General features: G+C 46.0%; 1 protein-coding gene across 18 annotated transcripts in view; it reads left to right on the forward strand.

Moving 5' to 3' along the window:
• Nucleotides 1-15,586, forward strand: part of LOC105692034 (CUGBP Elav-like family member 2) — a 274,308-nt gene that overhangs the window by 191,488 nt on the left and 67,234 nt on the right. For all 18 annotated transcript variants that reach the window (XM_048650635.1, XM_048650637.1, XM_048650633.1 and 15 more), the window contains exon 5: nucleotides 8,934-8,982. In XM_048650635.1, the coding sequence (XP_048506592.1) occupies nucleotides 8,934-8,982 (49 nt within the window). The remainder of the gene's footprint in view (nucleotides 1-8,933; nucleotides 8,983-15,586) is intronic.

Consider the following 15,586-nt stretch of genomic DNA (forward strand, 5'->3'; position numbering starts at 1 on the left):
CTTTTTTTTTTATGTTTTTTTTTCGTCTCACTCTCTTACCATCTCGCTCCCCTTCCCTCCCCCCCCCCCCCCCCCCCCCCCCTCGTCATCCCTATATCCTAGCCGCCTCGCGTCTCTCTGTCCACGCGTACGTGATCACCGCATTTTTTCTGTAAATCCATGCAGATTTTTCACGAGAAACCCTTCCCCCCTTTCCGTACGCCCCCCTTTCTCGCTACCTGCGCCCCCATAACTCTCTTTCTCTTTCTCCCATTTTTTGTCCTCTCTTTTCGCTCGCTCTGTTTCTCTCCCATTTCCCCCTCTCTTTCTATCGTCGATTTTTTTCATTCTGTCGACGCGACGCCGGCCGCGGGTACGTGAGTCGAATTTGTAACCAGCGATACAGGGCGCCTCTACTCCGGCGTAGGTGAACGGGGCGTTGGGTATGGGGGCGGTTTGCTGCCCGCTCTTTCATACCTATAGCGTCGCTATACCGGTACCGTGGTTCTCGGTTGACTTCTGTCACGTTTTTAATACGCCGGTCGAGATATTTTGGCTCCAGGCCCCCCCCCCCCCCACCCCTCCCGCCCGCCTTTCCCTCTCATCTGCCACGCAGCTTGCGCCTTCTTCGCCCTTTGCCCTTAATTTCGTATCCCTTTACCCCGCGAGGCCGTGGAATATACGCCCCTGGAATCAGGAAAACAGACGTTTGGAAAATTTTCTATAAACTCAATTTATATGTCTACACCTACAGCGTTCGTTTGACGGTAATAGGGATCCATTCGACGCGCTACATGATTTGATGTAATAAATTTGGAAAAAACCCTGAGCTATAGATTTTTCGTTATCGTTTCTCTTTTTCTGTTTCTCAATGACGATGAAGTTTTCCGTTGAAACGAACGTTACTGAAATTGATTTTTCGAGCAAAAGCTTGAAAGCTTTTCTGATAATTGAGAACTCGGTTTACTCCGGCGTTCATGCTTTTTCATACAAGTTTACACCGGGGACGTGATCTTTTAGTACGACCGGAGTAAAAAATCGTCCTTGGCTTCGGTTAGCCGATGTTAAATACCCGGGATTCATCCAAGCCGCTTTATTACGCAACTGGACGTGACGTAAGCTGCTGCGTAGCTACTGCAGAAGCGGACGGAAAACAAAAAAAAAAAAAATCGCGGAGAAAAAAAAAAAGTAAAAAAAAATTTCATGCGCCGAGACACGACTAAGGAGGAGGAAACTGAACGCGACGTAACGCAATAGTTCACGTAACCTTAACTAATCACACGTACAACAAATACGTATTGCAATGAATACGTTATAAGCCAATTAACTGCACGAGTTACGAAATTTCGCGGTGCAAAAATTGCATGGAAATTATTCGAAAAGTATTCTTTTCATTCTGGAGTCCACCCTAATGTCCGTCGAGATAATATTCAAAACTTAAATTCAACGTTCCGAACAGTCGTGTCAAACGAATCGAAGGCAGATATATGTACATTAAGCGACGACAGAATCTACAGTGGCGTGTGTAAGCTGTTACCGTTATTTACAGTCGTCGTATATAGTTGCAGCGGTTGGCGTGATATTTATTATTCCATTATACGCGTATACGTATACCTGTACCCGAACAAATATTGATTAATTGTAAATGACATGCGATGCGCACATTGCAAACATGACGAGTTTCTATATACTTTGGGCGGATCACGCGGTCTACTCCGACTGCAGCTTTGTAAAAATGATGTAGAAATCTGAGCCGAGCCGAAAGTCACTCGGCTACTCGAATTCAATTTTCTCTCCACTTGTCTCCGAGAGCGGTTGTATTCATTGTTTCTTTCATTGTCTTCGTACCGTGTGCACTTACAATTAGCTATACCACTCGACTCCGGTTATTTTTCAAGTCGAGTATTTAGCGATGGGTTGCCCCAGATTCGAGAAACTCCGTTTTTACTTGTACAGCCGACGAAAGAGCTTCCCCTCGCTTCGAGTACCTGCTCACCTCCGTTACGTCGAAGTGACAAATGTGACGATGAGCTGCGACGTTCTATCTAAATGGAGCTAGGGACGGACCTAGATGATTCTGCGACGCGTGCATTCGAATTTGTGAATTACTTTGATACGCGTAACGAATAATTTTGTAAACTTTTAATTCCACGGCTACGCGAAACAACGGTCGTCGATTCGATGGGATACGCTATGGTCGTACGCGGTACACATTCGCATGCGTGTACATGTGTATAGCCCGAATTTAATCAGTTTGATAATATCGTCGGTGAGTTTCGCGTTACGTTCGCCGTTGCCAGCTGATGTATGGTTTATCGTTACATAGAGAGAACCGTCGAAGGTGGGTTTCCGTGTATTGTTAGTTGCGCATTAGTAACCAGAGAGTGAAGTTATCGTGGAATGTACGTTACACGTATACCCATACGTATGTATATAGTAGTAGTCGGCGGTAGGTAGTCGGTGGATGATCGCTATGGTTGATGGGGTAGCGGAGCCGCGCGACGCGTCGCGACGGCTCGGTCGAATCTGCAACGCTATCGGTCCACGCTCTACGCCGTCGTTTCAAACCGGCTAATTTAGTAGGCTCAGTTTTCCGCGGATTATCGACTCGATTATTTACGGACCCGTTCAACTCCGATGTACAAACTCCGCGGGTGTGTATATTATATACATGTACAGACGAGAGTACCGCCCCCGCTAAACCACACTCGTATCCCGAACGCAATAAAACAGATCTCTCTACGTATATGTACATATATATGTTTCAAATTGTTTGCAAAAATGAAGATTGAAAGTTGCCCGACAACGCGGATTCAAATCGCTTTTTATACCACCGCGCCCCGTAATCCCCGGGACACATATTTTATTCGTTAATTAATAAATCGCTATTAAAAGCCATCGCTTTTCGAACCTTTTTATCGCGCTGGTGTTCAAAATTATCCCATTCTACGCAAAGATTTACTGTACAGCTTCCGTTCCGACACGCCCGCCGCAAAAAAAAAAAAAACAAATACCCGTTTGATATTCGAATGAAAATGTTGGGGAAACGAAAAAAAAAATTTCGCAAACTAGACGCGATACATTCCACAATTATTAGGTACGTATATATATTTTAATCGAGTTGTATGTGTAACAGAGCCGTAGCAGGGCGCAGCAGTTTTATTCAATTAGGCTCTTCACAGGCCAGTGCTGGAGCGGAGGGGCTAACAGGCCGGTTTACAGCTCGCGCCTCTTCCAATTCCCAACGTTTAAAGCTGCGATGTGGTGCGTGCCACAGATACGCCGTGAACGCGATTGTACGTACGTAGTGGGTGGCAGCTAGCCGAACAGTCAGCGGCCGCTGCCGTTGCTCTCGGTACGCATAGTTGGGAAGGGTCCCTTTTTGTTCCGTCGACCAATCAAACCGGCACACGTGAAATGCCGCGACGCGACGAGACGAAACTAGAGTTCATTTCATACGGCTGAAAGCGACGGAGAAAGCTCCCGAGTACATACGACAAAGAAAAAAAAACAACCCGTTCAATTTTCCTGCGAAGAAGTTTATTGAGAGCGAATTACGGAAGGAGAACTTGGGATGGGAACGATGAGAACGAATGAATTATTTCCGAATTTCGTTGGGGCCCGTTTCGTGTCCGACGAAGCGCTCGGGGATGCGCGAATTTGAGTAATTATATGAAGGGTTTTCGCGAAATGTTTCACGTATCGAGAACGATCGGGTGTAGCGTGCGTGTTTACCGCACTTCGGCATCGGTATAACGCGCGGATGCGGTGAATTACAATTAAAATTGCATCGGTGCGTATGCGCGTACGTACGTATAGTCGAATCGCGTAATTGTCGTCATGAATGAAATGAAAATGTACGTCGTACAAAAGCAACGGTGGCGGGGAGGGGTAGCGCGGAGCGCGGAGCTTCGCTAAATTCGAAACAAACGCTGTCTATTTATCAGCTGCGATTTACCGTGCGGCGAACATCGAGCGCAAAAGAGCGAGATGATACGTATTAATTATGCGTGAAAATGCGTGCAAAGTAGCGAAAGGACCGGGAAAATAATTGTATCGCCGCGTAAATCATACGGTGATTAATGATCACCCAACGAACCGTGCGCGAATCGGATATACGTATACGCGACGCTTTGTGCATTAAAAATATGCAGAGGCGTCGACGAAGCGACAGAACGTATTACAACTTACTCGGCGCATGATTTTCTCCCTTATACGTACAAGGAAATAAAATGACGACAAAAAAATGAAGGAAATATCATCGCACGCGATCCTCACGGCTTTGCAATATGTCGGGCAGAGGAATCCCCTCCCTCCCTCCCGCGCCCGCGCCCGCACACACACACACACACACAAACGTGTACGTTGCTTCTGAAAATCGAGCAGGACTCGACTCTGTTTTACGGGTATGGGTGAGGTGTGTACACGTATGTGTATAACCGAGCACTTCCAAAGTCAAAACAACCCGTGTTTTGCATCTATATGAATTCCATATCGCGTATGCAGTGCACGAGATCCCGTTTGGCTACCGTGTCACCTAGATGCGCGTAATTCAAGTCTTGACTTTTTCATCTTTTTATCTCGTCTTGTTTTTTTTTTTGTTTCTCTTTTTTGTTCTATTTTTTTTTTTTTTCTTTGTTATCATGTACGTACGTAGCGTTGATATTTTACTCGCGCCATTTGGCACGTATCCGTACAACTATCTCGTTTGTAACTTCGTACCGTACGTGTGTTTCATTTATTTATCGACGTATTTCGAAGACCCGAGTACGTATACCGTGTGCCCCGTTCTGAATTAATTGTACCGATCTAAAGACGTTGTTCGATTTCACGCAGAGCAGAACGGTTGAAATTAGGCGTTGGATAAAAAAAAATGTTTGTGAGATTGAATCGTGAGCCAAAATTGGGAAAATTTCAGCGCCGTACGAATTCAGGTAGACGCGGAACCGTTCGCTCTCCGCGGACGTGTGTTTCCTAGTCCATTTGCGGGCCGCAGGCGTTCGCTGCTCTCGTGGGGTTGCACCGGTGTACGCCGTTAAACGCAAGCAACACGACGCGACGGGAGTAGTTTATAATACTCCCCGGTATTTTACACGGATGTGGTGAAAATTTTTATTTCTCCTTTACACGCCGTAAATTCAAGTCACAATCGCGACTCGCGTTTTTTGAGTTTATAAATTTTACCGAAATTACTCAAGTGCACGCCCCTCCTCCACTCACTCTATGGAACTGCGGCGGGGAAAACATATTCACTTCCGTTCCATGTAGTATATCCACTTGTAAATGAAAACGTACACTACGTTTCTTTTTCTCATTCTTCGCGTCGCCCTCCGCCGCTCGGTTCCTTTTTCCGTTCATTTTCGCCTAATTGTCAGTCCGATGGAACAGCGATAACCGCGGAGCTTTTACACGATTCAAGGCTTTTGTCTCTGTCCGATCAAGATACGCGATTTAATTTATAGATAACTCTCGCGTTCAGGGACAAAAAGGGGGGGGGGGGGGGGGGGGGGATGGCGAATGTTTAGCGGGAAAGATGACATTGGAATCGAAATGGAGAAGGATTTATGATCGGGGAGGAGGCGATGAAAAGGGAATAATAAACGCGTCGGTTGTAACGAAAGTATAAAATTCACGGGGCACCCCGCACACGAAGGACACTCGAGGACACGAAGCGCCCTTAAAACGAGCACTCTTTACGGAGGCATCTGCAGGTGCCCCTCCCCCCTCCCCCTTCCCCCCGTTTCACGCTTACACCGGCACCCCCACCGTGCAGCCGGCGACGACGATACCTTCGTGCCACTGGCTTTTATCGCGCGGATATGAATTCGCAGGAATGACAAAAAAAAGAAAAAAGGGAGAAGAAAAAAAAATTAATCAAGCTGCGGAAAAACGTTTGCTGCAGTATTGTAATAAGAGCCCTTCATCCGGCGACTGCTGTCGCGGTGATAATTTGTTAATGTGATTATCCCGGTGTTGGGTAGGTAAGGGGCAATCGGGCTGCCAGGTGGTGGAACTCGGAGGATGAAAAGATACACGATGAGAAATTGTGATCGAAATTAAACTGACGAGAGAGAGAGAGAAAAAAAGGGAAGTAAGTGAAATCGGTAAAATATTTAATGGAAAAAGTACATCGTCGAGGCTCGCAGATTAAAAGAGCAGAGCGGTACAGCGACCGTCGTGCTTCGTGCGACGTATAGATTCGATTAAAATATTCTAATCTCGGTAAATAAGATTCTTCATAAATTTATAGTACACCCACGGTATAAAGGGATCCGGGGCGCTGTTTGTTCGCCGCGGTAATCTGCAGTTGAATTATATTCACGCGACAACAATAATTATGTGTGTGACGTACGCCGCGTGAAATATTGCCGCAAAACGAAAGGAGATATTTTATTTACTCCGATCATATGTCGCAGTTCGATATTCGCACTCTCGAATTTTCACCTCGCGTCAAAGGTTCTTCGACGCGGCAATTGACAGGGAACGACAAAACCTGTATCCGCTGGATTGACCAACGGATCTAATCAGCGCGTAAATTTGTAGCGGTAATTGAACAACCCCCGTTTAATCGCGATATAAAACCGCGTGAATGCGTCGAATTCGGTGAACCCGCGTGTACCGCGAGTGTACCGCGATTGTATCGACGAACCTCGACGGTGAAATTACACGCACTTTGTCGCGACGGGATGGATTCGAATCCAGACCTCCGCGTCGTGCGAATCTCATTCACCGGCAGTTTACTCAAGGAGCAATTAATTAACGAAGTCTTTCCTCTTAACTCCCGTCTCAATTTTATCTTCTCTTACCCCCGTACACAATGTACTCGAGCAGTGTTCCAGCGACACAAAGTCTTGCACCTCGCGAAGCGTTCCTCCTCTATTCTTCCCTACTAATAACACCGTCGCCTTAAAAGCACTGTAAATATAGGCACGGGTCCCCCGCTGCTCTACAGGGTTGAATGTGATGTAAATAGAACGTCTGTAACTCAACTTATTAAGAGGTGAATGTGTAAGGTGAAAGGTGAAAGGTAAAAGGTGAACGGCAAAATGCGGAGGACGGGAGTGTACCAGACGAGAGATGGAATATGGAAAGAAAGAGGGAACGTCGTGCAAAACTGTCTTCACTAAACCCTCCTCCAAGAACATTCCTTTTTTCACAGCCCTTCGCCAGGACGACGTTCGCTTTTTTGTATTAAAAAAACAAACAAAAGAAGAAAAAAACCTACACTCCGGCAGACCCGTACGTATGTTTGAGGATCGTCGCGTTACCATTCGACGCCTCATTCCTATTTATCTTTACGATCAATTAACACGCGGGCAATAACTGAACCTGCAAAGCGTTTCAAGGTCCGTAACACCTCGACGACCAGGACACATAGCGACCACTTAAAAATGTGAGGTTGATTCGAAGGTGTTTCGTAACCATTCAACGAATGGTTTGGCTAAGGGGGAAAACAAGCATGCCGAAGTTAGCTATTCGCCTCGGACGCGGTCCACGGTGCCTACGGTAATAATAAGGTCAAAAGGAACGAACGAACGAGCGAGAACGTCAACGAAATACGCGTCAATCGATCGTCTCTCTGCGGTTCTCAATTATTGAAATCGCCGGATTCGATGTGCGCTCTATCGCTCATCGTCCGTCACCCTCCGAAATAAATTCTTCCTCCGCGAAATCTCAGCGTCAAATGAAACCCGTTTCACACACGCTTTCGATCGATTATTGTCCCACATTATCCGACGAACTACATCCCTCAACTCGCTCCCACTCTGACTCAAACCGCTCGTTCCGTTAGTCGATACCACGTAGGGAGCTTCGAGGCCTCGCAGAAGCCAAGGGGACGCGAAATCCTCAAGACAAAAGGGTCGGTACGCGCGAAGTGCGTGCCGTGTGCGGATTGTTCGTAGGTCGAAAACTCTAGTCAAAGTATATCTGCGGAGAGTGCGTGTGGTGTACGCAAGGGCAACGGGGGGGAGGGGGTGTAGAGGTACAAGGGAACAGAGACGTCGACGTCGGACGTCACGTCACGTGACCGATCTGCGCCTCGCTAATGAGGAGTGATGAAGTAATTAACACTGCTTGCATTAGTCACGTGACCCCCCCTACGACTATATCTGTCTATTGTTACGTTGGCTCTCCGCACACGTGTGCCACGGGCTATCCGCTCGCGGGCGGGAATTGATATAGGAACGGTTGCATACGCCGGCGTACGAGCTCAGAATTATTCCAGATCAGTGATTCGGATCCGGATTGTGTGAGTAGCTGCGGCACCATTTAGCGAACAACCCTCTAATTGATAGCTATAATAAACGCGATACACGTCGATTGCGAGACATCGACGCAATTCCTTATTCGGACAACTGGCACACGTACCACGTGTTGATACACCTGGAGGTCTGCGCGGTTGTGACGTTGGAGACCGCGGGCCAGAAGGGCGAAGCCTACGTCATACTTTCCATCGGTAAGCGGCATTGTTCAATTTTACAGAAGATTCGAATCTCCGTTGTCGCCAGCAGCGGAGGAGGCGTCCCTGAAAAATTCGACGCGGTTCAACGTGGATATTGACTACTTTTGTTCGACTCCTTTCGAGCTTTCGAAATTCAATTTTCTCAGCGGTACGCGGGGTTTTTGGAATTTTTTCAAAACTGCCCTCAGCTATCTCACGGATACGAGAACAAACCGAATCGTTAAATTCTCGGAACAAACTTCCATTCAAACTAAACTGATTTACATGTTTCGTGGGTCGAGCCCTTTCGGTGTTCGGCCCTCGCGATGTAACCTCGTTACACTCAGTCAGGTAAAACAACCGTCTCTGGTTGAACTCGGTGCCAATCGTGTACAACCGTTTCGGACCTCGGGCAGTTCGTCCTTTACCTACACTATACCCGATCGAATGACGATCTGTAATATCACCGAGTACATGAAGTTTCTATGTTTTTTTTTTCTTTTTGTTACAGATGCATCATCCCATCCAGATGAAACCCGCCGACAGCGAGAACAGAAACGGTGAGTTAATTGTTGATTTCACAGTAACCCGAGTCAAAGAATCTGTTTTCACCCGATCTCGACTCGACAATGAAAATACGCGGACACGCGCAGCGGGTGCAGTAACGAAATATTCGTACAAACGGAAAGTTGAAACGAGAACGACGTTCCAGGGAAAATATGTTCCTCTGAAGTGAAACGATCTTTGCCCTGCCGCGCCATGTTCGCATGTAATTCAATTACAACGATACAGTAAGGAAATACCGTGGAGTAACTACAGGTAATATACCACGTATTCGTCTAACGTCTCCGCGTCTCGGAAGCAGCGAATCATGCAGGGTCGCGGGTTGCTCGGGGCACAAATTTACCAGAGAATGCAGTTCAAAGCAAGTTCATTACGTACTAATTAATTGGCTCAATCGAGAGGACTGTCTAGATTGCGTAGTCAGGAGCAGTGTTACATATATATATATATGTATAGAGAGAGGAGAGGCTAGGGCTTGGCTTCGGCTCGGGGTTGGACAAGCCGCCTCCTCGCGTATCCAGGACAACCGAGAGAAGTAACTGACGGTCGAACAGACAATTGAACATTCGGAGAACCGAGACCACGACGACGACCACGACGACGACGATACGCCGATCCTTTTGAAAAAAAAAACCATTGTCCGGATCTTCTTGTCTATATGTACCGTGGAAAACAGGTATACATATGTGTCTACACATTGTGGGTGGGTGCAAGAGTTTTGATAATCCTTTTTTTTTTTATGAACTTTTCTTGCCTTCATTAGCGGTGTTTGTCGATCGATTGCTCACGGAGGTTTAATTTGTCCCAGAAGATCTCAGGCGATAATAGCCTGCAGATTATTTTTCATCTTTCGAACTCTCGAATGGAAGGATCGATTGAAAGTTTGTGAAAATTCTTACGTTATGAAGCGGTGGTAATGTTCGACTCAACGAGAGAGTAAAAATGAAGGGGGAAATAATTAGTTTCAAGAAGTATTCTTCGCGCTCCGTATCGCCGCTAAATTGTTTCATGTATTACCCAGATGTCACGTAGTGCAGATAGCTGCAATTACACCCCTCGACTCATGGTACAGGTTCCACCCTTTGTAGGGTTCGAATTTATTTCTGACGAAAAAAGCTCTTCCAGCTGTCGCCTGGCGCTCAACTTCTTGTAAACGTTGACTCGTTCGTACATGGAAAATATCGTTAGAAAAAAAAGCGAACCTCCGACTGGCGAAGAGCATTATCATCATCGTTATTATTCCGGAGTCATAGCCGGTCAAATCTCCCGCATAAGTTGCTCACCGGTATCCACCGGTTTATCAGCTGCTCGCGACTGCTATCGATCGGAAATTCTAACTTTTTCTCCCCTTATTTTCATACCCACCCATCGGTTACGACGAAGTACACGGGTAGAAAACCGAGTCCTCGATAACCCGTAGTAAAGCGAGTACAAACGAACAACGATCACCTTTGTAAGAGCAGAACCGTAGAATCTCAACATCGGACATCCGTACCTGAATTATTTTCAACGAATGACGCACAACCGTCGCGTCGGTCGCCGACGTTTTCTTCGAAAGCTTTCAGAGATGAACAAAGCTGATAAGACTCACGGTTGCCGGGCAGTGGTTCGCCGTCTATATCGTTGGCGTGCACGTTCGACGGTGATCGTTGTCTAGGGTGACCGGGGGCCCTGGACGGACGGGGGGGGCGGAGGGGGGGGGGGGGGGGCAGGGGCAAGACAGGGCGAATGACGGAGGTTCCGAGGGACGGAGGGGAACGAAAGCTTTATTTATACGCGTGACATTCTGTTTATTTTGGCTGACAGCGCAAGCTCTCTACTAAGTGACGACCTCCCAACTGCTGCGGCCACTCCCACTGCCGCTACTATATCCGGTTTCAGAAATTTTATTTCAGTGTATTTACGACACTAAATAACCTTTATTGACTGAGGAACTTAAACTTAATTGCTCTTTAATTTTATTTCTTTTAAACTGGCGTACGTTCCGCGCGATTCCGGTCCTACGTTAAAAAAAAAAGGGGGGCGATCTCGCGAGGCCGAGAAAAAAAGCCGAAATTCAACGAAGCGACGAAGTGCAGCGTGCGCGTGTAACGCCCGTGAAAATATGTATAATATGAGCGAAGTTCGCTGTGCGGTGATATAATGTTGCACGGAGCCGTGTGCACTCGGTTACTCGTGTAACAGGTGGGTAGACTAACTTCGTTTAAAATTCGGAAATGAATAAAAATGTTTCACAAGTGTCGCGCGTACCGTCGGCGACGCAGTGCCACCCTTGAACGCGGTAAGGAAAAAATTATCGATAAAAAAAACAATTTTCAACCAAAGAATCGTTCGAAAAAACTTGTTTCTTTCTTTATTAATAAGAAGAGTCGTAATTGGATATTCTAAGAATCGAATGGAATATATATTTATTTCGATAACGGGGGATAAAGCTTTTTTCCGACGGTTATAAAGATGATAAAGACGAAGCGGAGGCTCATAAAAAGGGTGGATAGGATGAGCCGGTTGCAAAATATTGCTCGCTATTTATTATACGTAAATCGCGTGTAACGGGCAGCACCGCGGTGTGCGCTACGAGCGTGTAGTATACGTATATACCTATACGCGCTATATACCGTCAACGTCACGACACACGCCAGAAACTCTTCTCCGGTTTTCACCGATCCTTCGGTATTTGCACCAGCGATTCGCGCTCATCGTCTAACCTATTTCCGGTAATCTCGCGCTCAATTCGCAATTTTCTCACTTTCTTACCCTTCGCTGATGTTTTCTCATCTATACGAACGATTTTCACGGGCTACGGATCCACGGTGGCTACGATTTTCCGATATATGCGCTCGAACGAATGCCTAGATATCGGGTTTTTTGTCGGGAACAAACCGTGAGGTATGGGGGGCTGGCTCACGATCCGACAAAAAAACGCGACCATCCTCGATTCCAGCGCCCGCACTTCCGAAGCGCATTTAATTTTTCCTTACATTTATCCGTTCGTAGGTCGTTAATCCGACGGTCGGTGTTAACAATCTAACTTGCCCAGAAGTTGGAATCTTTGAGACGTCAAATCGCAGGGAAAATATTTGTAGAAATAACATCGCTAGACGGAAAAGTAAGTAACCGAATCTCCGCAGACAAATAACCGATGGACGAAATCGACTATCTGACGGAAATTATATAGGAATAATTTACTCCAGATAGTTCATATTTTGTCTTTTGTTGGCCGTATTTGTTTATCGTTTCGATGTATTCTCTAGCAACCGATACAAATAAGACTATCGCATCGGCCGAATAATGCAGAAGAATAAAATATTCCGGTGTTCAGTTGTTGTTTCAGTTGGGGAATGAAAAATTTGGTTACAGCGAACAACGAATATAATAGATTTAACGAGAGTTTGAGGGTAAAATAACACGTGTATACGGAAGAATAAAAACTGCAGTTACCAGCTGCTCCATAGACTCGGTCGAGAGTTACGCCGGGTCGAAAAGAATTTATCGACTTCGAAGCTCGTACGATGGAGCACCGCCGCCGCCGCCGCATCGGTCGTATACCGAAACGTTATAACTCGGGCACGAGGAGAATTTTAACCTTTTTTTAATCCGCGAAACTTTTACTCAGCGTCAGGAATATTTTACTACCACGGTTACACCGTTCCGGATGCCACGCGCATACCGTGTGCCGCGAACAAAAAAATTAAACGAATATCGGATATTTACATGGCCGAGCTCGACCCGATACAAAATTATATTCTCCTTCGTCGTCGACATTCGAGGAAAAGAGATACGCGATTGTTGCGGATTACGTAAAGCGATTGGCGAATTCCAATTATTCTATGAAGCGATCGATGTATGTATTAGGGTTGATCGAATCACATGGCAGCGCGGCGGATCGGAGTCGTTATACCCTTACGCGTTCGAGAAATCAGTATTAAGGATACGCGTGTACAGACGTAATGAGATCACGAGGCTATCAACGTGTCGAATGATTATAATATCATGGAAATCAATCGGCCCCAGTTACGAAGCGAACCCCATAAAGCGAGCGAGACTTCTCGTCTACGTAACACGAAGTTCGAAATTCTGTTCGGTACAACGCGCGCTCGAAACTCCGTGACCACTTTCTAATCGGAAAATCCTATCAAAGTTTACCGAGATTAGCGAAGTGAATGGTAAAGACTGCACAAAGAGCCTTCCAACGGTGCACACGAGCTACGCAATAAGTTTGGTTCGAGAAAATCGCGAGGATATATCGAGTCGGGGGAGATCGAAAATCGATGGACCGAATGTATCTCAGTTTACCTCGATTTATTCGCATAGTCGGTTATTGAAGTTATGATAAAACGAGGAAAAAAAGGAACCCGGAAATTCCGAACTCGAAGTAAACGCGCGCGGCTGGCAACGAGATGTATAACGTACCTCTGTATCGAGATAAAATCTCAAAATATTAATTACAAAGAAACGAAAACTAAAAAGAAAAAATACTCGAATAAAAAGAAAGCATGGCCCATTTACGCGAAAAGTTGTTCCCTTTATCTGGAAAATTCGAGAACCTTTATTGCGCGCCCTTCTTTAGCTGCTCGCGAGCGGAAGATTTGAGATTTTACGAGCGAGAACGCATACTGTTTACTGTACAGCTGGTGCTAATTTCAAACGAGCGTTATAGTGCCAAGAGATAAGCAAAACACCGCGTTTCCGGCGCAGAGAAAACGTTGATAATCCGGTAAACAAATACGGAGGCTGTATACCTACCCCAAACGTTGCCGCTACGGTCCGTAGAACGGAGATGAATCTTGTTAGCGGGAAAATTAGAGAAGAAATACGTCCTTCGGAGACGTAATCGATTATCGTCGCGGGCCGCGGTGCGGCGCTAAATCGATAAAAAGATTCGAATAATTTTTTCGAATGCGAAAAAAAAAACGTGGCGCGCGCGTGGAGGAAAAAAAAAGGTGAAGGAAATCAAACGGGTGTGGCGCGAACGCGGTGCGTGAGAAAGATGTGTTCGTCGAATCCTCGAGGGCGAAAAGAGAGGGGGGGGGGGGAAGGGGGGAAGGGGGGGACCTTCCAATTTCGCCGCGCGGTATCGCGCGCACCCCATTATGGAAAAATGGTAATACAAGTTGTATAATGTATGTATAACTATATTATACGCCGCTCTAGCGAACCCTTGGCAACTTCAAAGCTTGACGTAAATAAGAACCGCGAGGGAGTGAGTCTCTCCTACGTCGGAGGAGAGACTTTCCGTTTCGAATTTATCGGTAGAGCGGACGATCGGCGATCCTCGATCGGAAACGTTAGTCGCGGTAGCCGTTCCTCCTTTGCCGAAGATTACAAAACAACAAGGAGACCAGATACCGCCGACCCGACCCTCCCGGTGAAACTTTGAGGTGGAACGTACACACCCCAGCTCCCCTCTGTGTTTTCATCCATCTATACCGCACTCCCTTTGGGCGAAAGCAAGAAAACAGCCACGGTCAGTTTCTCGTATAATGTACCTCCGACCTATACCTCCGGTAAACTCGTAACATTAAACCAAACAAACATTACAAATAAAAAAAAAAACAACACACCGACCTACAGATAAAGTGTAAGGGAGAAAGAATATACGTATCATATACGGAGGGAGAGAAGGAAGTTACGCGCGTAGAATTTCGAGTTCATATCTTGAGGGAAAATAAGAAAATATACGTGGTCGCAATTTTACGGCGCGGGGGGATATTTCGTATGTGGTTTCGAATGGAACGACCTTCGATGGTTTTTCATTTCTAATTCACCGACTAGCCGATTGAGTTTTGCGTCGAATTGAAGCGCGGATGGGCAGAAACTGTAGCGTTAATGTGTATATTAGATTATAAATAATTGCTGCCGCCGCTGCTGCCGCTGCCGCTGCTGCTGCATCGTTTGATAATTTATGTAGCGGGAAATCGAATATCTCGAATTACCGCAGAAATGTTTCCAATGTCGAAAACCATTTCAGGTTTAAATAATTCACGCGGTGCCGCGACCCTCCCTCTTCCGGAAACCCCGACAAACCAAAACACGTTGGTCTACACGTTGTGCAATGCACATTTAATATGAACGCGAATAACATATTCACGCGTATGGGACATTCCACGTGAAACGAGCCAGTTTTTCTAAAATGTTTTCTGAACTCGACGAAACTTTTTCGACGTCTTGAGGACCACTCATTAACGCAAATAGTTGAAATTTCCAAATGCTAGACGAATCTGAAAGCCAAATTGATCTATTCCAAAAATTGATCGAGTTGTCGACGATTCATCGATCCAAAAAATGAAAAATCAAAGATGATTTCGGGACTCGAAAAATGGTACATCTTAATGACTTAACTCTTCTTCAGTTGCAATATCTCGTCGTTTGTGCAAAACTTGTTTTTCACAAATTTCACTCGTTTTCGTGATGGAATTGAGAAAAAAATCCCCCGTTTCCTGTGCGGTCTTCACGAACTTATCCGTACCAAATGTACCATCTTGAGATTGCGTCGAAAGAAAAAAAGGCAATTCTATAATGAGAATACAAAACCTGATTCCCGTTCTGAAACAGATATCGTATACCTACATTCGTACGATATACACCGTAAGCGAAATAACG

The sequence above is a fragment of the Athalia rosae genome, chromosome 2 (assembly GCF_917208135.1).
Source record: "Athalia rosae chromosome 2, iyAthRosa1.1, whole genome shotgun sequence".
In the NCBI taxonomy this organism is placed as follows: domain Eukaryota; kingdom Metazoa; phylum Arthropoda; class Insecta; order Hymenoptera; family Athaliidae; genus Athalia; species Athalia rosae.